This window comes from Mustelus asterias, chromosome 8 (genome assembly GCF_964213995.1).
Source record: "Mustelus asterias chromosome 8, sMusAst1.hap1.1, whole genome shotgun sequence".
Taxonomy (NCBI): Eukaryota; Metazoa; Chordata; class Chondrichthyes; order Carcharhiniformes; family Triakidae; genus Mustelus; species Mustelus asterias.
In genome coordinates, this window is record NC_135808.1 from 101,726,964 (window position 1) to 101,753,190 (window position 26,227).

The following is a 26,227-nucleotide window of genomic DNA, read 5'->3' on the forward strand; positions in this document are numbered from 1 at the left end:
AGGAAAATAAATGTCTTCACTGATTACTGCAAAATAGTTCTGGTTTTAAAATAAAATTCTGAAGTGCCCAGAATTTGGATCACTTTTTGAGATTCTAAATTTGGTTCCATTTAATCTTTGAACTTCAACATTATATCTAACTTAATTTAACTTTATTAAAATATTTTTCAATGAAGCCATTGAATTGAGTCAACTATAAATTACTTTTTATAGGAACATGAGTTGGCCATTCAGTCCTTTGATTCTGCTCCACCATTCAGTTAATTAGGTCATGTTTGATGTATATCTTAACTCCATCAAGCTGCCTTGGTCCATTAACCATTAACACCTTTGCCTAACAAAAATCATCTCCCCAAATTGGCAATTATTGATTCCTTTAATTGAGTTATTTGGGAAAGTACAACTCTACTCTATGCAACCCGTTTTCAATTTAACACCTTTAACACCAGTCCCACTCTGATGAATCTATGTTGTTTCCTTTATAACCTGGAGTGGACAGAACTTGATGCAGTACCCCAGGTAGGTTCTTGCCAGAATTCTGTACATCTGTTCTATAATTTCCATCCTGTGGTACTCCAGTCCATTTTTGAGATAAAGACCAACATTCCATTAGCCTTTTCAATTATTTTGTACCAGTCCACTAGGCTTTAATGATTTCATGGACTCTTGGACCTCTCTGCTCATCCAGAGTTTCTGGGTTCTCTCCGTTTAGAAAATGCTCTGATCATATGTTCAAAGTAGATGACCTTGCACTTCCTACATGATGAACTCCACCTAATAGATTAAGTAAGAGACTGTAAACTATCAATGGCCTTTGCAACTTTTAGTTCCTACAGATTCCATTTACTTTGCTGATGGCATTAAGTTAGGTGACACACTTAGATTTATGGTTCCTTCATCCAAGTCATTTATAAATATAGTGAAAATTGCAGACCAATATAAATCCCTGGGGCATGCCACATCCTGCCTATTATCCTTACTCTCTGGCTCCTACCTCCTAACCAATTCCTTTTCCAAATCAGTAGGTTTGTCTCCCAATTTCTTGTGCTTGCAAGTCTCTGTTTTGTGTGGAGCCTTGTCAAATGACTTCTGGATGTTTGTATAATTATCATCCTTACACAAAAAATCAATAAGTTCAACCAAATTCATTAATTCAAATCCCACTCGGAAAATTTTTAAATTCAATTAATGAAATAAAATCTGTAATAAAAATAATGGCGACTGTCAAACTACTGAATTGTTGTAAAATCATCTGATGAAAATCTATCCACCTTTACCTCGTCTGGTCTATATGTGATTCCTGAGCCAACTCTGAAAGGCCTAACAAGTCATCCAGTTGTATTCAAGAAAATGGCTCACGACTCGAGGGGAAATTAGGAATGGGCAACAAATACTGGCCTTACCAGTGATGCTTGCATCCATGAATGAATATGTTAAAAAAAATTAGACATGACTTGCCCTTTACAAATCCATGCTGTCTCTCTCTCTGGTCAGCTACGGTTTGCTCAAATGCATTAGTATCACTGTTCCTTATAAACTCACAACTCATGTTAGACTTACAGGCCTGCTTTAATTTCCAAATTTATCTCACTCGCCCTTCTGAAATAGTGGAGTATCAATTTACCAATACAAGGGGACAGTTCCAGAATTGAGGCTCACAACCTTCCAAAACTCTAATACTCTTAACCAATTTCCTCACCACCTTCTAATACCCTCCAATGGAAAATAGCTGGTCCGAAAGATTGCCCATCTTTAATCTTGTTAGTTTCCATTTCTTCTTAAATGGCTCTCAATCATCAGCAAAGTGATGAAAGATATCATTGACACTGCTATTAAGCAGCAGTTGGTCAGCAATTGCCTCTCATTAACACACAGTTTAGGTTCCTACAGGGCCACTCAGCTCCTGAACTCATTACAACCTTGGTCCAAACATGGCCAAAGGAGCTAAATTTCAGAGGTAGGAATTGCTGCCTTTAACATCAGGACAGCATTTGACCAAGTGTGCCATTAAGGAGCGAAGGCAAATAGGAAATGGGAAAGTGGTTGGAGCCATATCTAGCACAAAGGACAAATGATGTGGTTGTTGGAGGTCAATCATCTCAGTCTCAGGACATTTCTATAAGATTTCCTTGGAGTAGTTTCCTAAGCCCAACCATTTTCAGCTATTTCATTAATGATCTTCCCTCCATTTTAAGATCAGAAGTAGGGATGTTCACCGATGCCTGCACAATGTTCAGCATTACTCTTGACTTCTCAGAAAGTGAAGCAGTCTGTGACTATACGCAGCAAACCAGAACAACATTCAGATTTGGGCTGATAAGAGGCAAGTAGTATTTGTGCCCCATGTTGCCAGGCAATGGCCATCTCCAATGACAAAGTCTAACAATTCCCCTTGATATTCAATGATATTACTATCACTGAATCTCCCACTTTCAACATTACCATTGACCAGAAACTTAATTGGACTAGTCATACAAAAACCGTGGCTATAAGAGCAGGTCAGAAGCTAAGAATCCTCCAGTAAGTAGCTCACCTCCTGACGCTCTAAAGCTTGTTCACCATCTACAAGCACAAGTCAGGAGTGCAATGAAATACTCTCCACTTGCCTGGATGAGTGTAGCTCTAACAATATTCCAGAAGCATGACAACATCCAGAACAAAGCAACTCTCATGATTGGTGCCCCATACATCACCTTAAACATTCACTCCCTCAACCATCAGTGCACTGCGGTAGCGGTGTACAACAATCTACAAGATGTCCCAATGTATCTTTAACATCACCTTCCAACCCTCAACCTCTGACACCTAAAAGGACAAGGCAGCAGGTACATGGGAACACCATCACCTATAATCTCCCCTCCAAGCTATACACCATCCTGACTTGGGACTGTATCGCTGTTCCTTCACCGTTGCTGGATCAGAATCCTGAAATTCCCATTCAAACAGCATTAGGGTTTACCAATTGCACATAAGGTGGCTCACCACCACAACAACCTTCTCGAGGGCAATTAGGGGTTGGGAATAAATGCTAGCCTAGCCAGCAATGCGCGCATCCTGTGAAAGAGTTCTTAAAACATCGTAACAGTATCCTTCATTTTTATTTTTCCCTTATCTTGGGTCATATTGCATTGTTCTGTAATCATTTACCCAATGCACTGTGTTTATGGCTTTTCAAAGCAAGATACAACTTCAAGAAAAAATTAGAAATATAAGAGTAGTTTGTGCCATAATGGAGCTTAAATTAACACTGAAGGTAGTAAACCCTGTGCACAAGACCCTTCTGAAATGGACAGAAAGTGTAATTGATTGCCCTACAGTCCACTGTACAGCTCGGCAGTGTAGTCGTATAGTTTGATTCATTTAGGCTTTTCCTCTTGGGGAGGAGAAAATAAATCCAAAGCTGTTTACAGGGAGCCTCCTCAACTCACTCACTTTCCAGAAGCCGATAATGAAAGAATGAGTTTTCTAAGATACATCACCATGTTTATACATCCACTGCTGGTTACACATGTCAGGAGTGTAGTTGGTGAGTGGAGCTCAGTAAACATTTTATTCAGCAGTAACAGAATCTCAATAGTTTGTCCATCTTTTTTTGGTTGTATTGAATATAATTTGTTCCTTCCCTCAAGTTAATGTTTTAGGTCGACCACCTCTCATTAGAACTGGGAATAGTAACTCTGTTCTCTCTCCACAGATACTGCCTAACTCGCAGCACCTGAGTATTTGCAGTTTTTCTGTTTTCCTTTCCAGATTTGCAGCATTCATAGTGTTCTGCTTTCCAACTAGTTCCTCTCCTTGTTTGCAAATATCTGCTACCTTGTTTCTGCTCATTTGAAGCATCCATTATGGGTCAATTTATCCAAAAATTTCTTACCCACCTTGCAGAGTGCCACATAGATAAATTAATACAATATGAACCTCGTGAACCAATGTTGATGAATAGTAAATCAACACCCAAAGTGTGCATTACATGTACTTGTGAGTCTCCATTCAATTCAAACACAGTATTTTACCGGGGTGAAAAAGCGGACTTCTGAGTTTCTCCTATATTAATTTGTCTCTTTCTGTTGCTTGCAGCTCTTCCTCCAAAGCCACCTAAACCCATGACGTCAATAACTGCCAATGGAATCAAAGATAGTGGAAGCATATCTCTGCAGGATGCCGAGTGGTACTGGGGAGATATCTCTAGGTCAGTATATCATTTGTGCCTGGTGGACTCCTATCATCTGTTGAGATGTAACTGCCAATTTTGCTTAAGACCAATTTATTTGATAATTAAGGGCCTCAGCCTAATCCTGCTGCTAAGTTTAACTAAAATAACAGCTTAAAATCAGTTTTGCGTGTCAGGCAAAATTTCCGTCAGTTCAATTGAATCAAGCAATGTGGCTTAAAAGAAGAAGATCTTTTCTGGCAAGCAGCAACTTTCCTAATGAGCCCATCCATGCAAGATCCAACAGGAAAGCAAAGCTAGTTACCAATAAGAGTTCTCTTAATTAGAAATGGAAGGACGAGGAGCAGAAAGGTAAAGTGATGAAACATTATACAAGTGTTAAATACAGTTGGAGTAGCAACGATGCATAATTAATATTTGTATTAAAAAGCAATCAGAATAGTGTTGCTAGTCTTGTCATGATAATCTTGCAGATTGGGTTTTAAGAGGAGCAGCTTTGCAAGGCGAAAATCGCTTGTTCACAATAAATGTCAACAGGCCCAGTCTAATCACTTTTTTATCTATAGGGAAGAAGTGAATGACAAGTTGCGTGACATGCCAGATGGTACATTCCTTGTGCGAGATGCTTCTACCAAGATGCAGGGAGATTATACTTTGACCCTCAGGTATGCAATAGGTTAGAATACTGAAATATTTCTTGTCAAAATGCTAGATCTATTTCACAGTTTGTTGAGCAGGGAAAGAATTGTTAATTTAATGAGTACTTTAATAGAATTTTAAATTTCCACATTGATATTTACTAGTCAACCTTTGAACTAAGCAAGATGTAAATGATGCAGAAGTAGCCCCCAACTCCACTCTGAGAACTACCCGTGCACTAATTTCTTTGCTATCCTTATAGAAACTTGTAGGAAACAAATGAGAGACAACCTGGTCAAGCTTGGTCTGTCCTGGCATGATGTAACTTGCATGCACCATAATCTTAATCACCGCACATAGTTGTCACTTATAGAAACTGGTCCAGCCCCCCCTTTGAATGTCTGCATTCTCTAACTTCTTCCAGGAGTTAGTGAAAGCTGGTAAAATGAAATGCCTCCTAGCATCTAACTTAATTCTGCATTTTTACAACAGACAATTGTGTCCCCTGTTCTCTTTTTAAGTAGCATCCCCACACAAACTGAATCTGACCCTTTCATTATTTTAAAGATCTCAATCATATTTCCCAAAACATACATTTTTTCTAGTTCTACCCCCAAAACTAGGTAGCTTCCTCTGAAATAAAAGCAGAAAATGTTGGAAAAACTCAGTGGGTCTGTCAGAATCTGTGGAGAGAGAAACAGAGTTAACATTTCAAGTCTGTATGACTCCTCTTCAGAGTACTTATTTACTTCCTCTGGACCCTGTTACAGGGCCTCTGTAACCCATAATGTGAGTGTTCCAAAACTGGATTCTTTGTTCTAGATGTGGCCTGACCAAGGTTTTGTTCAGAGAAAGAATAGTACTTTTCTGTCTTTAATTATCCCAATAATACATTCTCGTATCCTATTTGCTTTCTCAGTTGCCTTTCGTTAGTGGTTGTATACCTTCAATGAATCATTCATTACAAGCATGTGATATTTCTCTTGTTCAGTAAGCTCATACATGCAATCCTCCATGCTTACACTTCTTCCATCTGTTTTGTGTTGCATTTCTCTGGCAGATGTATTTTAATATAGACATAGGTCAGTTCCCTCTTTGCATCTAGATCTCATTTTCAATCCTTGTCCCCGCGCAAACTACCTTCTGTCTACACAAGGCAGTCTACCCAGTTCCTTATCTGACCCAGAATCTTCCTGTTAATCCCACAAACTCTTTTGTGCAGCACTTCATCAAAAGCTTTTTGAAGGTTCAGTTACGTGATATTGACTATGTTGCTGAATAAGTTTACTTATAGTCCTCTGGGATTTCATTAGCATTGGCAATTAATGTACCAGGCCAACAATGAATCTCATTCCTCCTCCACCCATAAAGTGCTTTCCCACCAATACCTAACACGTTCACATTCAGTGTGTCTGAACTGGATTCTTTGTACACCTGTGAGAATCAAAGATTGTGCTTGATTTCTATTTTCTTTCATTCATACCAGATTTCAGTTAAATTTGATTTAGTGATATGTTGTGCTGTAGGCTGCAGGAGTTTCTAGATAATGTAAAGATGTGCTTTACATAGACCACCTCAGTATTAAATGCTTCAATCCAATAATTTGCCACCCTATTTAATGTATGTATTAGAGTGACATTCTCTGTCTTGGGCTTGCTAGTGCAAATTATTGGTGTCTTATTGAGTGATTTGAGTCAGTGACACATGATATTATTGATCATATTTGACTTGCTTTACATTTTAAAAGATCAATGATTAGCCAATCAAAGTGTTTTATTTCTATTATGATCAAATGAGGAAACTTAGTAATGATCTGTGCATTTTTTAAAAATCCGCTCTCTGGTCGGACTGCTGGAGAAGTATTTCTTAACTCTGCTCTTTTTTTCTTGAAAAACTGCACAAACCAGTGTCTGGATTGTTAATGCAGCCGATTACCTGTTTAACACAACATTGTTCTCCCTCAATTCACTCTCGTGATTAACTTACAATAAAGTTCAGTGAAATAATACTAAGTACAACTTCTTCTAAGGTTTTTAATTGCAATGGAAGGTTTTTATGAAAGGTGGTTACTTTTTAAAAAAACGAAGCAAAGGTATTAAAGAGGGATCAGTTGGTGTTCATTAATGGATTTTCTCTTCAGTTTTGTTCTATATCCTTATCTCTCCTAACAACATTAACTTGCGTATTGTTTCCAAAGACATCGACATCCCTCTGATTTCTGTCCCAAGTTGATTTTCATCTTGTATAAGGCTGGATAATGAACATCTGTAGAATTTTGGGTCGGGCATCACAGCAATCCCCTTGTCTTCACTCAGTACCTATGCACATGCACTTTTAACGCAAGCCGCAGGGTGGTCATAGGAGCTTTTTCACTCCTCATTGCACCCATTTCACACCTAATAATAGACTAGAGATGTTGGTGCCAGTTATAATAACACAGTTGCCACCTGTATCTAAATAAGTTAGAGCAGATAGGTGAGTGAACCTGATATGTTCTTGATCTGTGTAGTTTAGCAGCAAGTTGAGGAGTACCTTAGCACATTGTGTCACAGACGACATAATTTGTACATAGTGTAACTGATCCAAAATCTGCATTAGCCAAAACTGCTACTACTGTAACACCACTGAACAGAAGACATTTATAAAGAAAAGAGTCATGGCACTGAAGGCCATTTGAAACCAGGCTGACACTTTGTGGATCGGTCCACTCAGTCCCATTTCACTGCTCCATCCCTGCAAGTTTATTTCCTTCAAGTGCCCATCCAATTTATTTTTGAAATCATTGATTGTCGCCCTCATAGGGAGCTGTGTAAAAACATTTCTCCTCACATTCCCCCTACATCTCTTGCCCAACAGCATTATATTTGTGCCTACTAATCTGTGCCTACCATTAGCTAATCAGAACAGGTTTTCCTTGTCTACCTTCGTCAAACCTGGCATAATCTTGTACACCTCTATCAATCTCCTTTCCTCCAAGAAAAACAACCTTGGCTTCTTTGACCTAACTTTGCAGCTAAATTCCCCATCCTGGAACCATTCTGGTAAATCTTCCCTGCACCTTCTAAAGGACCCTCACATCTTTCCTAAAGTGTGCTGAGCAGCACTGGACATGCTATGCTCGTCAGAGCCTAACCAGAACTGTCTAAAGTTTCAATATAACTTCCCTGCCTTTGTACTCGGTGCCTCTGAGGCCCAAGATCCACCAGCCTTTGTGATACTATGTCAAAAACTTTTTAAAAACCCATATAGACACCGGCCACTGCATTCCCTTCATCGACCTTCTCTGTTACGCCATCAAAAAATTCAATTAGGTTAGTCCAGCATAATCTACCTTTTGCAAATCCGTGCTGGCTATCCTTAATTAACTTAAACCTTTCCGAGTACCTGTTGATTTTTTTTTTCTCTCCGATTATTGTTTCTAAAACCTTAGCCACCACTGACGTCATGCTAACTGACCTGTAGTTGTTAGGACTGTCCTTACATCTTTGAATAAGCACGTCACACTCGCCACACTCCAATTCTCTGACACCTATCCTGCATCTAAAAAAGATAATGGCAAGCCCTTCCACTATCTTGCCTCCATTTTCTTCAGTACCCTGGGGTGTAAGCCATCCAGATCTGGCAACTTACCATTCTAAAGGATAGCCAGTCTTGCCAGTGCCACCACTTTTCAATTTTCGTCCTATCCATTACCTCTACTAACTCCACTTCTACTGATTATTTTGTCAGATTAGTAAACACCAATACAAAATACTTTGTTCTAACCTTGCTCCATATCTCTATGCATATGTAACCCTCTGCCCCGAATAGGACCCACTCCACTTCTTACCAGATGCTTACAATTTACATGTCAGGAGAAGAATTTTGGCTACCTTTTATGTTGACTGCCATTCTATTCTCAAAATCTCTTTGCCAGTTTTCTTTTCCTTTTCGCTTCCCCCCTCAATCTGTGGTCTTTGACCTGGTTCTTGCTTGAACGATTCACCTGACACGAATCAAGTATCATAGAACCATAGAAAATTACAGCTCAGAAACAGGCCTTTTGGCCCCTCTTGTCTGTGCCGAACCATTTTTTGCCTAGTCCCACTGACCTGCACTTGGATCATATCCCTCCACACCCCTCTCATCCATGAACCCATCCAAGTTTTTCTTAAATGTTAAAAGCGTTTACCTCTTTATCCGGCAGCTCATTCCACACTTCCACCACTCTCTGCGTGAAGAAGCCCCCCCTAATATTCCCTTTAAACTTTTCTCCTTTCACCCTTAACCCATGCCCTCTGGTTTTTTTCTCCCCTAGCCTCAGCGGAAAAAGCCTGCTTGCATTCACTCTATCTATACCCATCAAAATCTTATACACCTCTATCAAATCTCCCCTCAATCTTCTACGCTCCAGGGAATAAAGTCCCAACCTATTCAATCTCTCTCTGTAACTCAGCTTCTCAAGTCCCGGCAACATCCTTGTGAACCTTCTCTGCACTCTTTCAACCTTATTTACATCCTTCCTGTAACTAGGTGACCAAAACTGTACACAATACTCCAAATTTGGCCTCACCAATGCCTTAAATAACCTTACCATAACACTCCAACTTTTATACTCGATACTCCGATTTATAAAGGCCAATGTACCAAAGGCACTCTTTACGACCCTATCCACCTGTGACGTCACTTTTAGGGAATTCTGTACCTGTATCCTTTTCTCTTTTCATAATTTTCTCGGTATTCGTTGTCATCCAAAGTGTCCAAGTTTTGTTTCCCCTACCTTTCGCCCTTGTTGGAATATACCTGGCCTCTACATGAAGCATCTCTTTCTTTCTTAAAAAAAAAAACACCCGTTATTCCATCAGTTTTTCTCTTTGATTCATTTTTACCCTGGGTTCTTCCTTTCTCATCTCATTGAAATTAACTTTCTTCCAATTTAGACATTATGCTTCAGATTGTTCTTGCTCTTCTGCACTAATCTAAATCTTGAATATCGCTAAAGCGAGAGACATGTTGCTGAAGATTTCATCTTGCACTCATCAGGCAAACATAAGAATGAGCAATCACAACAATTTATACTACAGGAGAAAAGAGGTGCTGATTGGTTGACAAGTCAACTCTGATCAGTCAAGGCATTGCCATGGGAGAAAGCAATAGGGAACTATAAAGTCTCCATATTTCCGAGTAATTCAAAAAAGGCACAGGGCTTGAACATAATGCATGAATGTATGTTGCATCTAACAAGTGTCAATGAGCCATGTTCCGGGTTCGGCTGGTTATCTTAAATTTTTTTAAGGTGTATCCATTAGCGCACTCAGGATTGTTCAGCAAGTGCTGCTCATTCATGGAATCACATCAAACAGAGTAGGCATTTTGAATTGAGTTGAAGTATGGGCTGGTTGAGTACTCTGCCTATTATGAGCAGCTAGAGGAGCATGTTCTTGGATTCAGTCAGCCAATCTTGGGAATGTGCAGCCTACATACTGGCATGTTGCTCAATTGTATAGTAGGTAGAATGTCTTTTTGGACTGATGGCAGCATTCTATTAGTGGAAAATACCACTTGTGGCGTCACCGCATTGTAACAGAATGGAACAGCTTGCTTAACAAGTCATAGAGATATACAGCACGGAGACAGGCCCTTCGGCCCACCTCGTCCGTTCCAACCAGGTTTTTTTAAACTGAATTAGTCCCATTTTCCTGGTTTGGCCCATAGGCCTTTAAACTGTTCCTATCCATGTACCTGTCCAGATCTCTTTTAAATGTTGTAATTGTACCCCCGCCTCTACAACCTCCTCTGGCAGCTCATTCGATATATGCATCACCCTCTGTGTGGAAAAAGTTGCCCCTCAGATCTCTTTCAAATTTTTCCCCTCTCACCTGAAACCTATGCCCTCTAGTTTTGGACTCTCCTACCCTGGGGAAAAGACCTTGGCTATTCACCTTATCTCGGCCCCTCATGATTTTATAAACCTCTAAGGTCACCCTCATCCTCCTATGCTCCAGGGGAAAAAGTCCTAGCCTATTCAGTCTCTCCTTATAATTCAACCTTCCAGTCCCGGTAACGTCCTTGAAGATTTATTTGCACCCTTTCCAGTTTAATAACATTCTCCTTATAGCAGGGCAACCAGAATTGTATGCAGTACTCCAAAAGTGACCTCACCAATGTCTTGTACAGTTGAAACATAATGTCTCAACTCTTGTACTCAATGACGATGAAGGCAAGTGTGCCAAATCACTTCTTCACCACCCTGTCTACCTGTGACACCACTTTCAAGGAACTGTGTACCTGCACCCCTCGGTGTCTCTGTTCGACAACACTCCCTAGGGCCCTACCATTAATGGTGTAAGTCCTGCCCTGGTTTGTCTTACCAAAATGCAATACCTCGCAGTTATCAGAATTGAACTCCATCTGCCATTCCTTGGCCCACAGGCCCAGTTGATCAAGATCCCATTGTAGTCTTAGATAACCCTTTTCACTATCCACTACACCATCAATTTCATTTAAATTTTTAAGATACTTTGCCTTTCATGGTAATTCGAGGTAGATCAGGCACTTTTGAAGTCCGCATGTGGTGGCCTTTCGCCCATTTGCAAGCTTGTACGATTCACGGTGAACAGTGATCTGAACAGGATAGCCATTGTTCTGTAGGGTTGCTTTGATGGATTCTTTTTCTGTGTCGCGCTTGCAAGGTGAACAAAAGCCCGATTTACAAAATTGCTGATCAGGCCAATCTTGTAGCTTGTAGAGCTCTATGGATCCCAGCATTATCAGTGAAAGTAGACTTGTAGCAGACAGCAGTGGAGAAACTATTTGCGGATTTCTCAACTAGCATGTTGAGGTAAGGCAGCACAACACGTTGGATTGATCCATCTCAGAAGTGTGGGATGGGGTGCATTAAGGTGCATACAGAAATCTTTACACCGCTGCAGATTCAAAGATTACAAACAAACCTTCATATTGGAAATATATATAGGGCAGAAGGTTAGGACTTACTCCATCAAAAACACCCATCCTGTGGAAACCAATGTAACTGTGAGCGAGTGTTAGAGGAGATCCTGTGGCTAGGCCACCTATTTGGGCATGAATGGTTTCAGCGGAACTGAACTTGACTGTGAGAGTTGCTAAGTTCATAAGTTTAGTGAATGCCGATTCAGAAAATGGCAGCACATCTAGCTTGCTGTGACATAGTGACAGGGCACTAATGTCAGTGGCTTCCTTGGCTTTGCATATAAACTACCTATGTCAAACAAGCACATAGGCAAGACATTGCTATCAATGTGTAGGTCATCTATAGTTTTAGTGAGGATGAAGGAAATCTTCACTGTGTACATGGAAAAATCACAAAGAGCTCAACCATTTGGCCAATTCATGCTGCACAGAGCCAGTCATTGATAAAATAAGGTGTGATAGGACATCACTTTTGTATGCCTTACACAGTCCATACATGAATGGACATAGTAAGCCATGACAAATCATCATGTATGTCACAACGCATCTTGTTAGTCCTGCACAAGTCCAACAAATGTTCTTAAAGCTTGCTTTTGAGCAAGGCTGCATGGTCATGCTTGGCGGCAGATCCGATAGATGTGAACACCATGCACTTCTTACAATTATTTCGCAGGATGTGAGTGTGGTTCATCCCTAAGTGGGAAGCTGCCACCTTGAACTGCTACAATCCATGTGTAATGAAGGTAGACTTGTGCTGTTGGGAAGGGAGGTCCAGGATTTTGATCCAGTGACAGTGAAGGAATGGTAAAATATTTCTGCGTCACGTGGTGGCCATTACAGAGACTTGGTTATCTCCACGACAGGACTGGATACTTCAAGTGCTGGGTTTCAGATGTTTCAGGAGGGACAGGGAAGGAGGCAAAAGGGGTGGGGGAGTGGCATTGTTGATCAGGGATAGTGTCACAGCTGTAGAAAAGATGGATGCCACAGAGGGATTGTCTACGGAATCTCTGTGGGTGGAGGTTCGCAACAGGAAGAGGTCAATAACTTTACTGGGTGTTTTCTATAGGCCGCCCAATAGTAGCAGGGATGTGGAGGAGCAGATTGGGAAGCAGATCCTGGAGAGATGTGATAATAACGGAGTGGTCGTGATGGGAGATTTTAATTTCCCAAATATCGATTGGAATATCCCTAGAGTAAGGGGTTTAGATGGGTAGGAGTTTGTTAGGTGTGTTCAGGAGGGCTTCCTGACACAGTATGTGGATAAGCCTACAAGAGGAGAGGCTGTACTTGATTTGGTATTAGGGAATGAACCTGGGCAGGTGTCCGATCTCTCAGTGGGAGAGCATTTTGGGGATAGTGATCATAACTCTATCTCCTTTACATTAGCATTGGAGAGAGATCGGATCAGTCAAGCTAGGAAAGTGTTTGTTTGGAGTAAGGGCAATTATGAGGCTATTAGGCAGGAAATTAGAGGCATAAATTGGAAGGAGGTTTTCTCAGGGAAATGTACAGAAGAAATGTGGCAAATTTTCAAGGAACATTTGTCTGGAGCTCTGCACAGCAACATTCCAATGAGACGGGAGTTATGGTAGGTTACAGGAACCATGGTGCACGAAAGCTGTAACGAATTTAGTCAAGAAGAAAAGAAAAGCCTACAAAAGGTTCAGGGAGCTAGGTAATGTTAGTAATCTAGAAGAGTATACGACTAGTAGGAAGGAACTTAAGAGGGAAATTAGAAGAGCAAGAAGGGGTCATGAGAAGGCCTTGGCAGATAGGATAAAGGAAAACCCCAAGGCATTCTACAAGTATGTTAAGAGCAAGAAGATAAGATGTGAGAGAGTAGGACCTATCAAATGTGATCGTGGGAAATTCTGTATAGAACCGGTAGAAATAGCTGTAGCTTTTCTATGTTCTATGTTTGGAGGAAATTTTGCAGGTGCTGATATTCCCATGCAACTGGTTCCCTCATTCTGGTAGAGGTGTTGTCGAAGGAGCTTTGATGAGTTGATGCATTGCATTTTGTAGATGCTTGATCTTGTAGACACTGCTGTCAATGGTGGAGGGAGTGAATGTTTGTGGATGGGGTGCCAATCAGGCTGCTATTTTGTCCTGGATTGTGTCCAAGATTTTTGAGTGTCATTGGAGTCACACTCAGCCAGGCAAGACTGGAGAGTATTCCATTGAACTCCTGACTTGTGTCTTTTAAATCATGGGCAGGCTTTCAGGAGTCAAGTGGTGATGTGCTCACTGCAGAATTCCCAGCCTCTAACATGCTCTTGTAGCCACAGTGTTTATCTGGCTGATCCATTTCAGTTTCTGGTCAATGGTAACCTCCCAGAATGTTGCTGGTGGGGGATTCAGCAATGGTAATACCATTTAATGTCAACAGGATGTGGTTCAATCCTCTCTTGTTGGAGATAGTCCTTGCCTGGCACATGTATGCCATTGTCACTTGCCACTTATCAGCCCAAACCTGAATGTTGCCCAGGTCTTGCTGCATACGGACAGGGAATGCTTCAATATCTGAGAAGTTGTGAATGGTGAACATTGTGCATTCATCAGCAAATTTCCTACTTCTGCTGAAGTAGATGTTTGAGGCCAAGGACCACCACCTTCAGGAACTCCTGCAATGATGTCCTGAGACTGGGATGATTGACCTTCAACAACCACAAGCATCAACCCTTATGACTCCAACCAATGCTGCACTTGATCACATGCTGCCTTGAGGTCCGGGGCAGTCACTCACACCTCCTCGTGTGAATTCAGCCCTTTTGTGCATGTTTGGACCAAAATTAAAATGAGGTCAGGAGCTGACTGGCCTTGGCAGAACCCAAACTGAGTATCTATGTGCAGATTATTAGAGAAAGTGACACTGGAAAGCAACGGCTTCGACACTTTCCTTCACTTAGCTGCTGATCAAGAGTAGACCACGGGAGAGGTATTTCGCTGAGGTGGATTGTCCTTTTTGTGGACAGGACAGGACATATCTGGGCAATTTTCCACATTGCCAGGTAGATGCCAGTGTTGTAAGTGTACTGGAACAACTTGGCTATAGGTACAGCTAGTTCTGGAACACAGATCTTCAGTACTGTTGCTGGAATGTTGTCAGGGCTCATAACCTTTACAGTATCAATACTTTGGTCAATATAATCACGCTTGTTTAGATTGACTGCTTCAGCCTCCTTGTCTGGCTTGCAAATATGTATGTCTGGTTTGACCCTGAGGCCTCAAGACCAACAGACATTTGCTGCATATGAAAATTAGATAAAGTCTTTAGGTTTTCCACAATATACAGCACCATACCCAGAAATACTTCCTTTCTAGTTGAGACAAGAGTGTAACTGATCAAGGAAGTTCACCTGAACGCATTTCAGAAATTTCTCCTCTTCTGGCTCTAACACTATCCCAAGTAATTAATGTACCAGGCGACTGAAGTCCATCGGCATCTCCACTCTAGTTCTTGCACCTCTTTGATTTCCCTTCAAGTTTGCTCCTTTACCCCTCTCAGTACTTGGGAGGCCTATTGAATATCCTCAGTTGCATGATCATACCCTTTTTTGTTTCTCAGCTGTAACCAAATGGATTCTGTCCTTGTCTCCGCAAGGGCATCTCCTCTTTCCAACACTACAGTATCTTTCCTAATCAGTTTTCTAGTTTGTTTATTAGTGTCACAAGTAGGCTTGCGTTAACGCTGCAGTGAAGTGACTGTGAAAATCCCCTGGTCGCCACACTCTGGCGCCTGAGGGAGAATTGAGCATGGCCAATGCACTTTGTTCCTTCCCTATTTTTTCTCAGCGCTTTATGTCCTTAAACATTAAGCGCTCAGCCATCATCATTTTCAGTCACATTTCCATCATTGCTACTGCATTATATTCCCACACGGCTGGTTTTGCTTAGCTCACCAACATTATTCATATGCATTGTAAATCTGTCTTTGCATTCCTTCCACTCTTATCTAATATGGAACAATTCCTTTTTCTAGTACTGTCCAACACTCACTTTATGACTGTATTCCTCTTTTCTCTTTCTATCTGGCATTCCCCTGCCAATTTAATTCAAACCCAAGGAAAATTTGTACTGTATTACTGTAGTGCCTTTCACAACCTCAGGACATCCCAAAGCGCTTTACAATTAATTAATACTTCTGATGTGTACTGATCGTCATAAGGTAGGAAACATGATAGCCAATTTGCACACTGCAAACTCCTGAAAACAGCAATGTGATAATGACTCGAGTTTGAGTGATGTTGACTGAGGAATAAATGTTGGCCATGGCAATGGGAATAGCTCCCCTCCTGTTTAATAGTGACAAAATAGTGTCATGAGATCTTGAGATGTACCTGAGAGCATCGTCAATGCTTCAGTTTAAGGTTGCATTCAAAAGCTAGCACTCCCTTGGTAATGTACTGGAGTGTTGGCATGGATTTTGTGCTCGAGTGTGTGGAGTGAGATCTGAGCCCAAAACTTTGACTTCTGCAAGAGTGCAGTTATTTTTAGTTATGGATCACTCTTGTCTTTATTGTTCCAATGTCTACATTATGCAACTTTCAACGTTTAACATGCCTAACACATTGATATAGAAACCCATGTTTAATTGCTAAAAATACCATGTTCGCCATGTAAAGCCATGAACTACAAAGGGTTCTGGGTCTAGTTTTCATTTTTTTTTGTTGTTTAATTCATGTTGGCTTCTACCCCATTCTATCAACATGAGTCGCCAACTGAAAGGAGAGGGTGGAGACCTGGTATCAAACTGTGCCCATAGCAATCTATTGCTGGTTGCTAGGAGGCACGCAAAAGCGGCACTGGATGACTTGGACTTGTCCCTACAGCTTCTGCTATTAGAGACTATTGAGAGCATAACTAGTTGCCATTTTGAGGCAATATGACAGTCAGATTCTGGTGGTGATCAAGCTACATTTCATTTGGATTACTGCTTCACAGTTCTGTGCCAGCCACTCCATTCAACCATGCTTTTTTTCCTAAAACAACAGTTGGTAGTTTTCTCTCTCCTACAGTATGCAACCCAAGACCAATAAAGTAAGAACATAAAAGGAAGATTTTTGAATAACAAAACTTGTCATAGACTGTTAGCCTTTGTGAAAACCTTGAGGTTAATGGGTATCAAACATCTACTGTCAATCATTTGTGTTTACCATAGTGTGAGTGACTTACTTTAGAATGGACGTAATCAGAGAAACCTTGTCTCTCTTCTGTTAGGAATGGTTTAGAATTCTATTTTTCCAATAGTTACTATTGTCAGGATGGTTGGATTTCCATTCAACGTCCGTATTGAGTAAAATGCCATTGGATACTTGGATGTATCAAGTTTAAAATGCTGTATTAGGACCTGAGTTTGAATCCACTTACAATCGTACATACATGTGAAATAGGAGCAGAAGTAGGCTATTCGGCCCTTCAAGCCTACTCTGCCATTCCATAAAATCATGGCTGATCTGTTTGTGGAGTTCCACATTCCTTATTTACTCCTGATACCTTAGATTTCTTTTGGGCAAGGGAATCAATCTACCTCTGTCTTAAAAATATTCGATGATCCCGTTTCCACCACCACCTGAAGAGTTCTAAAGTCGCACAGTCCTCTGACAGCAAACATTTCTCTGCACCTCTGTCCTAAGGGGGTGACCCCTAAAACATTGTCCCCTAGTTCTGGACTCATCCACAAGAGAAAAAATTCCTTTCAACATCCACCTTGTCAATACCGTTCAGGATCTTTACTTCAATCAAGCCACCCATCGGTCTTCTAAACTCTAGTGGAAAACGAGCCCAGTCTTTCCAACCTATCCTCTAAATTTACATTTAGATAAACATTTACATCTACATTTAGATAAATATACTTATTTGAGTATCTGGAAAAATCCCCTCTGATGTCTACCACTACTTCTTTATTGATCTATCATCTAGCCTAGTATCCCAGTTAATTTCACTTTGCTCAGCTTTCATTCTCACATAATTGCCCTTACTTTAAGTTTAAAATACTGGTCTTAGACCCACTCTTCTTCTTTTCAAACCGGGTGTAAAATTCAACGATATTAATGTTGCTGCTACTCAGGGCTGCCTTTAATCTGAGGGCATTAATTAATCTTGTCACATTGCACAATACAAAGTCTAAAGTAACTTGCTCTGGTTGGTTCCAGAACGTCCTGTTCTAAGTAACTATCTCAAAGGCATTCCAAGAACAACTCATCCAGACTACCACTGCCAATCTGATTGTTGCCATTCCTTTATCACAAGCTGTCAATATTTCTTCTTGTATACTTTGCCCTACATTGTGGTTACTGTTAGGGGATCTGGAGACCACTTCCACTAATGGCTTATTTCACCTATCATTCCTCATCTACCAAACTGATTCCACATCCTGATCTCCTGAACCATGGTCATCTCTTACTGTGCACCAATGCCATCATTGGTCAACAGTGCTGCTCCTCCACTTTTACCTAGCTTCCTATTCTTGTTGTCATATACCCCTCAATATTCAGGACCCAATCCTTGTCCTCCTGCTGGTCTCCACAATGGCTATCTGATTGATTGTATTTATTTTACTTCAATGTGAGCTATCAGTTTATTTATTTTATGAATGCTGCACACATTTGGATACATAGTTTTGTTTTCTATTTTTGTAACATCTAGTCTTGATTCTTTGTGCTTTCTTAGTTTTTTTTCTCTCTGTCCCTTCCTGCTATTCTCTGACGCTCATTTCCCATATTACTATTTTCCTCTCTTCCCTGAATAATGGAATGAACACCACTTCTCTGACTTATCAAGTGATCTCAGCTTATGAAGGTCCAAACAGGCATCGATTGATGGTCTTACCTGGTAACAACATTCTAAGAAATGAAAATGTCACGTTGGTACAGGGAAGCTGATTGTGTGATACTAGAATTCAAGGCACTTTGGGATGAAGTAGAGGCCACACATCATCTGACATCAGCTTACATTTATCTGACCTGGGGCGAAAAGTGAACTGGCATTAGCAATTGCCTCGTATTTTCTACAGAGGCACTTCAAGTGCTTCTCTGCGGTGGTCATGGTTTAAAAATAAAAAATATTTGAAAATCAATACACTTCACTATGCGCCACGTTTATCGTGACAAAGCTAATATTGCAAGTTGCTCCCTCTTCTCCACAATGGAGTGCTCCGATCCGATAGAATGTATTCACTAGGGATATGATCAGAGATTATGTGCAAATTGATTAGCACTAAAGGACTACTATTAATAAAAGAAAGATTTGCATTTATATAGCATCTCTCACCAGAAGCCCAAAGTTTTTTTCCAGCGAATGCAGTAATTTTGAAGTGTATTCACTGTTGTAGAAAACATAGTAACCGATGAGTACAATGTTAACTCCCAAAAACTGCAACATGAATATTGGCCAGGACTTCAGGAAAACTACCCTTCACTTTGAAATCGCGCCATGGGATCTTTCATGCTGCTCTCCCTTCAGTTTGTGGCTATTGGTTACCTTAATGCAGTCCTTAAAAGCTGAGCCACATCAGTACCTCTCTTTGTAAGTCGACTTGCATTCTTTTGCTCAACTGACCACTCCTTTATATTTGTCCTTTTACAGGAAAGGAGGCAATAACAAGCTAATAAAAATATACCATCGAGACGGAAAGTATGGCTTCTCTGACCCACTCACTTTTAACTCGGTGGTGGAACTCATTAACCATTACAGGCATGAGTCCCTTGCCCAATACAACCCAAAACTGGATGTGAAATTAATGTATCCAATATCCAAGTTCCAGCAGGTAAGATGAGCCTTTATATTTCCCACATTTGGTAACTGAGCCTCTCTAATAATGTGGTTTTTGGGTGACACATTAAAAAGTTCTAAATGAGGTATGGGTTACTGTAAGAGAACTGACATGTGGTCAAAGCTTAATAAATGTGACAAATTAATATGTATACCAAACCAAGGTTTTTTTCAGAATTTATAATTGATCGTGCTAGCTGCCTCAGGTATTGAATGTGTTTTGCCATGTTTTTAATGCAGGCATGAACTTGATTATTAGTTTGGTACTGAAATCATTATGTAGGTTGATTGTATTGTGTCTCATGCAGGAAAATCTCCACACGTTACATGAAGTCTTCAATATACTGGTTGTTTATTATAATTAACTTCTAGGTGAAATGAAAATGATTGTTCAGGGATTAAAGAAGTGCTGATTTTTTTTTTTCTTGGAAATTGTATTCAGTTACTTCTAATCGTACACCTAATATTTAGCAGTCTGTCTTCATGATCAAGCTAATGTTGATGAGATTTAAAGGTATTTTGTATGATGTGCTGCCCACTTTGTTGAACAGGATCAGGTGGTGAAAGAAGACAATATTGATGCTGTGGGCAAAAAACTGCAGGAATACCATAACCAATATCAGGATAAGAGTAAAGAATATGACCGGCTTTATGAAGAATACACACGGACTTCACAGGTATGCCATGTGCAAGTCCGACTGAGAGTACTGTGTACCTGGCAGTAATTTATTCCAATCGCTGGACCCCAAATGGTTTGTAACTGTGGTTGCTGGGGCAAGGGAAGAAATTTGTTAACAAGTGAGAGCTGGATTGTTGAGATTTGAGGATGGGAATAGGAGAGTTATTCTTTGCAGCTCCTTCCTTTTTAAGGCATGATATGAAGTGCACGGTGGGGTAAATTGCACACACAGTAGTAAGAGTAAAGATTTTGGCTTGATTGGTCTTTACACATTCCATTCCTTTTTGATTTTCATAGAATCCTACAGTGCAGGAGGAGGCCACTTGGCCCATCGAGTTTGCATCAACTGCAATCCCACCCAGGCCCTATCCCCATGCATTTACCCTTGCTAGTCCCCCTGACACGAAGAGGCAATTTAGCTTGGCCAATCCACCTAACCCGCACGTCTTTGGACTGTGGGAGTAAGCCAGATCACCCAGACGAAAACCATGCAGACACTGGGAGAATGTGCCAACTCCACATAGTGACCCAAGCTGGGAATCGAACCCGGGTCCCTGCGCTGTGAGGCAGCAGTGCTAACCACTGTCACCATGCTGCCGGTTTTGTTGCAACTTGAAAGATGGTTTCATTTAGTTTTGGGTCCTGCATGTTGGCACTGGCAATGTTAACACTGATGCGTGATGGTATTTACACTGAAAGTAGCAGGTGAGGTTGCCACAATTTTCAGTTATTTATTAGGACTATACGATCTGTGCATCACTACCTTTTTGCTCTTCAAAAACTCCAGTGCTCCCTATGGGGACTGATTTCAAAGCATCACTACTTTTAACGTATTCAGCTATGTGTTAGCAATGGTTTTAGCTATTTTTTAAGAGGTGTAAAGCTGGCACATCCTCTTCAGGTGTTTTAAGTTTTGTGGTTTGCTTTAAGTCCGGTATGTTAAGGTCAAGTTCTCCCAAACTGCATACTTCGCAGAAATCTTTATACCACAATGCATTTTTCTGAAAAAGCTTTTGAATGCAGTTCCCCCAACCTTGTGATTCTTATTTTAGCAAAAGCTGTTACCAGTGTCTTCAAGAGATTTGATTATATCATACTGCTCCAGCAATCCCACTGCATTTTTAAGGAACAGTGCAGCTCCTGTTATATTAATCTGTGGTTGCGCTGATGTCAGCAGTAGGCTCAGATAATAATTTTAGTGTCAAATGTAAGGCAGGATCTTATTGTTCAAAGTGATAATTTCTGAATTAATGTCCAACCTTTGTTTTAGTACTAAGGTTGTCCTAAAACTATTGCATTACAGTACACCTTTCTTTGCCAAGTGGTAGAATATGGATGGCTTTATATAAACCTAGAAGTTAATCCATAGCCATTTGCATCTGCCTGTGCCTATTATCTAAAACCACTGCACTATGGCCAAAAGTTTGCATTGCTGTAAAATCTGCACCTGATTTGTATCAGAAGTTTGAATTTCACAGGACTAAAACTTTTCAATAAATCCCCTTTCGCGGCACGGTAGCACAGTGGTTAGCACTGCTGCCTCACAGCGCAATACACCCGGGCTGAATTCCAGCCGTGGATCACTGTCTGTGTGGAGTTTGCACGTTCTCCCCGTGTCTGCATGGGTTTCCTCTGGGTGCTCCAGTTTCCTCCTGCAGCCCAAAGATGTGCGGGTTAGGTGGATTGGCCATGCTAAATTGACCCTGACTATCAGGGGTACTAGCTAGAGTAAATGCATGGGGTTACGGGGATAGGACCTGGGTAGGATTATGGTCGGTGCAGACTCGGTGGGTCTAATGGCCTCCTTCTGCACTGTAGGGATTTTATGATTCCTTACCATAATGTGTAACTTTGCTTTTCCACAATATCTGGAGAAGGTGCAGATCAGTAACCAAACTTCACTGCTGGCTTGTATGGGTGGATGAGCTGCTTGGTTCCAGGGCATGTTAACCTCCACCTCAACAGCATTACTACTGAGGTAATGGCCTATACAGAAGTGCTGACCAAAGCCATTGGTAGCAGTGATGTTATGGCTATGAGGCTCTCTAAGTCAAAATTAAAATAAAATAAAAAAATTTTGAGAAAGAGTTGCAGAATAGAATTTTGCAATATAATTGAGTGCACTCCAGGGCCACCATTAAGTACCAAAGGACATTCATAAAAGAATATTACATCAATTTCTGATATTTATTGATTCTAAATTGTAGTTTACAATAGAATCCAGTGAAATTACATGTGCATATTGCAGTAAAAAATGTAGAATATTTAGTGCAAACTCTATTGAACTGTTTTTGAAATATAACTTGTAAACCTGTCACTTAAAGGTAAAACCAATCTGTCTCTAACAGGAAATACAAATGAAGAGAACTGCAATTGAAGCCTTTAATGAAACAATAAAAATATTTGAAGAGCAGTGTCACACTCAAGAGCGTTACAGCAAAGAATATATTGAGAGATTTCGCAGGGAAGGGAATGAGAAGGAAATTGAAAGGTACTTTCCAAATCTTCAATAAAAGGAGTAGCCTGCTGAATAGAAGAAGCCCTCCCCTCTCAAATCTAAAGCAGAATGTTACTTTGAAAGAAGTTATTTGGCCCAACTAGTCTACTTTGCCTATGCATATTTTCCACACTTGCCTTCTCCCACCTTACTTCACCCTCTCAGTATATCCTTCCATTACTTTCTCCCTCACATACCAATCTCATTCCCCTTAAATGCGCACGTTATGCATTTGTCCTGAGGTAGCAAGTTCACATTCTCATCACTCTGGGTAAAGACATTGCTGATTAATACTTTATTGAATTTATTAATAGCTATCTTATACTTATGGTTTAGGGCTTCCCCACAGTTAGAAACATCATCATCGTCACATGCACCTTATCAACCCCTTTCGTAATCTTAGAAGATCTTTATCTAGCCACCTCTCTTTTTTCTCTAGAATAGGCCCCCAGTCTGTTCTGTTCTGTTCTGTCTTAACTAACAGTTATACCATCTCAGTTCTGTTATCATCTTGGTAAATCTATTTTACACTTTCTTCAGTGCTTCTACGTCTTTTTGTAATATAGAGACAACTGTACACAGCACTTTAAATGTGGTATGACCAATGGTCTATAAAAGTTTAATATAACACTTTTTCCCATTCTGTTCCTCCAGCAATGAACCCCAGTGCTTTGTTTGCATTTGTGATTTTATGAACCTTTCTTAATTTTATTGATTGTGACCCCTAGATCTAGTTTCTCCTCCTCTTCTCCAAAGAGTAGGAAGATTTGCATTTTGGTAGGAGGAATAAAGGCCACTCCACATGAGTAGTGTAATTAATTTGCCATTTACATTCCCATTCTACCAGTATGCTGATGTCTTGTACTTTGTAGCAATCTTCCTTAGTACTAATTATGCCCCAAATTTGGTGTCATCTGTAAATATTGATATAATATTATTAATAAGGTTATGGTTATGGTTTGTTACTTCATAACAGATATTTTTTCCATAATGTAATCAAATCAATATATTGATAGGTTTTGCTTAATTGAGTCATTGGATAAATGGGTTGATTTTAATTTTCATGAAGTATACTTGAAAGCCAGCCAGCTAATCCGATTACTGCTGTTATGCAAAGCCTGATTATATACATGTCAGTTAGAAGGTATATTAGAGGTGAACAACTATGAATCTAGGAAGGAGAAATAGAGCAAGTAATTAACATGCACATTTGTGACTGAAAATGAGTAAATATAAATAGTCTGTGCCATCCACACAATATTCTGCTATGCGTTAAGATGCCAGTAATTGAAAACATTTCACTTGTGTGGTAGGATAATGATGAACTATGAAAAACTCAAGTCTCGTCTGGGGGAGATACACGACAGCAAGATGCGCCTGGAACAGGATCTGAAGAAGCAAGCATCTGATAACCGGGAAATTGACAAGAAAATGAACAGCATCAAGCCTGACCTAATTCAACTGCGTAAAATCAGGGATCAGTATCTGGTGTAAGTAGAAACTGAAAATAAATTATATTGGATTTACTTTTCTGAGGGGCCAAGTATGGCTGAACATTGGCAGTATAACAGTTAGAATTTATGGCTTTTTCCCCCCTTCTGTATCTTGCAGATGGCTCAATCACAAAGGAGTTCGTCAAAAGCGAATAAATGACTGGCTTGGAATCAAGAATGAAAATGCAGATGAGTAAGTATAATTGTCTTTGTAAATTACATTGCTGGAGAATTCTCTCTCTCTTACCTGAAGCTGAAACAGTTATATAATTGGTCTCATCCTTAATATCTTAAAAAAGGTTTTCTATGAAAGCCTGCTTGTCTTTCAGTTTGCTCCAATTTAGGTATGGTGGGGAATCTGTGTAGGTGGACCACCCTGAGTGTAGATTGGAAGGGCTTTGTTACAAAGTCGCTTCTTTAAATTTTGAGTCAGAGTAAGGAATTGCTGCTAAGCCGCATGATGAGTTTATTTCTGGAGGTATCCATTATGTGTTACATATGGCCATGGTACAGCTCTATTTTTTAAAAAAAACCATCCTCATTCTTTGCGTGCATTTTTGTCCTTTGTTAGTTAGCAAAATTATCAGGATTGTGATAATGCAACAGGGAAAGCAGTTCAGACTAGAATTTGATATTTCATCTGCAACTAAAAAAAGGATTTACTTTCTTGAGAAGAAATTCTTCATTGTGATGAATGTAAGCTAAGTCTTAATAGGATTGTGTTTAGTTCCTTATATTTTGATCAGACAGACTTGTATGAATGTGATGGGGAATGGAAGCAAGTGGCAAACTTGTGTGCTAATATCTGGAGAAAGGTTAATGATTTATCAGAAATGTATCATCAAAACATCATAGCTGAATCTCTAGTTCCAGCTCTTTAAATTTCAGATTTACAGAATTCTCTTTTTTTTATCTTGACATTTGTTTTTGGGAAGGGCAATTTTAAGTATCTTTTCCTGTAGAGACTGATAAATCCAGGAGTTTGTATCCAGTTTTTAAGAATCCAAAAATGGGTTCAAATCGTTGGTGCAGTCTCTTCAGATTGTGTTTACAAAGCCATGGTAAAGAATTTTACTGAATGTGCTGGTGATAGCTAATGGCAGACCATTAGTTATGCAGTCATTGATAGTCCCAATTATGATATATTGGGTCCCTTCCAGAGCACTTAATAGGAATGTAAACATTGATTTAGATAGACAGACCCATAGTCAAGTTTAGCACTGAAGGCAAGTAAGCTGCTATAATTCTTCAGGTTTCCAGTGAGAACCATATGTAGGCCTCCTAATCAGGATCACCTATTTACATGGACTTTGATTCAGTTTTGTGGACAACCAGGCTTACTACTTGATGTATGTGAGATTATATGCGATTATACTAAGTTGATTGGTGCGATAAAGAGGGGACATTTAACTCAACTTTATGAATTATAAAACAAGGTATGACACCAAGCCACATGAGTTATTTGGTCAGATGACTGAAATATTGTTCTAAGTGATGGATTTTAAGGAGCATCTTAAAGGATGAAAATGAGATAGGTGCAAGGAGATAATTCTGGAGCTTAGGGCCTGGGCAACTGAAAACACTGGCACCAATAGTGGAGCAGTTAAAATTGAGGATGCTCAAGAGGGTAGAATTAGAGGAGCAAAGATATTCTAGAGGGTGATGGGGCTGGAAGAGATTACAGAGGAAGAAAGGGATGAGGCCATAGGGAGATTTGAAAACCAGGATGAAAATTTTTAAGTCAAATGTGGCTTGGCTGGGAGCCAGGGCAAGTCAGTGAGCATATGGGTGATAGAGAAATGGGACTTGCTGCGAGTACAAAAGGACAACAGAGTTTTGGATTATCTCAAGTTTAATAAGGACCAAATGTGGGAGACTAATTGGAATAGTTAAATCTAGACGTCATGAATGAGAATTTCAGCAGCAGATAGGCTGAGATGGGGCAAAGTCAGGCAGTGTTTTGGAGGTTGAGATAGGCAGCCTTAGTGAAAGCTTGAATATGAGGTCAGAAGCTCACTTCAGGATTAGTTGTGGTACCAAGG

At 40.2% G+C, this 26,227-nt stretch overlaps 1 protein-coding gene across 5 annotated transcripts in view; it reads left to right on the top strand.

The window, feature by feature from the left end:
* pik3r3b (phosphoinositide-3-kinase, regulatory subunit 3b (gamma)) overlaps positions 1 to 26,227 on the top strand; it is a 549,621-nt gene that overhangs the window by 519,110 nt on the left and 4,284 nt on the right. For all 5 annotated transcript variants that reach the window (XM_078218604.1, XM_078218605.1, XM_078218606.1 and 2 more), the window contains 7 exons: positions 4,078 to 4,189; positions 4,738 to 4,836; positions 19,331 to 19,511; positions 20,068 to 20,193; positions 22,544 to 22,686; positions 24,006 to 24,182; positions 24,304 to 24,378. In XM_078218604.1, coding sequence (XP_078074730.1) covers positions 4,078 to 4,189; positions 4,738 to 4,836; positions 19,331 to 19,511; positions 20,068 to 20,193; positions 22,544 to 22,686; positions 24,006 to 24,182; positions 24,304 to 24,378 — 913 coding nt within the window. The remainder of the gene's footprint in view (positions 1 to 4,077; positions 4,190 to 4,737; positions 4,837 to 19,330; positions 19,512 to 20,067; positions 20,194 to 22,543; positions 22,687 to 24,005; positions 24,183 to 24,303; positions 24,379 to 26,227) is intronic.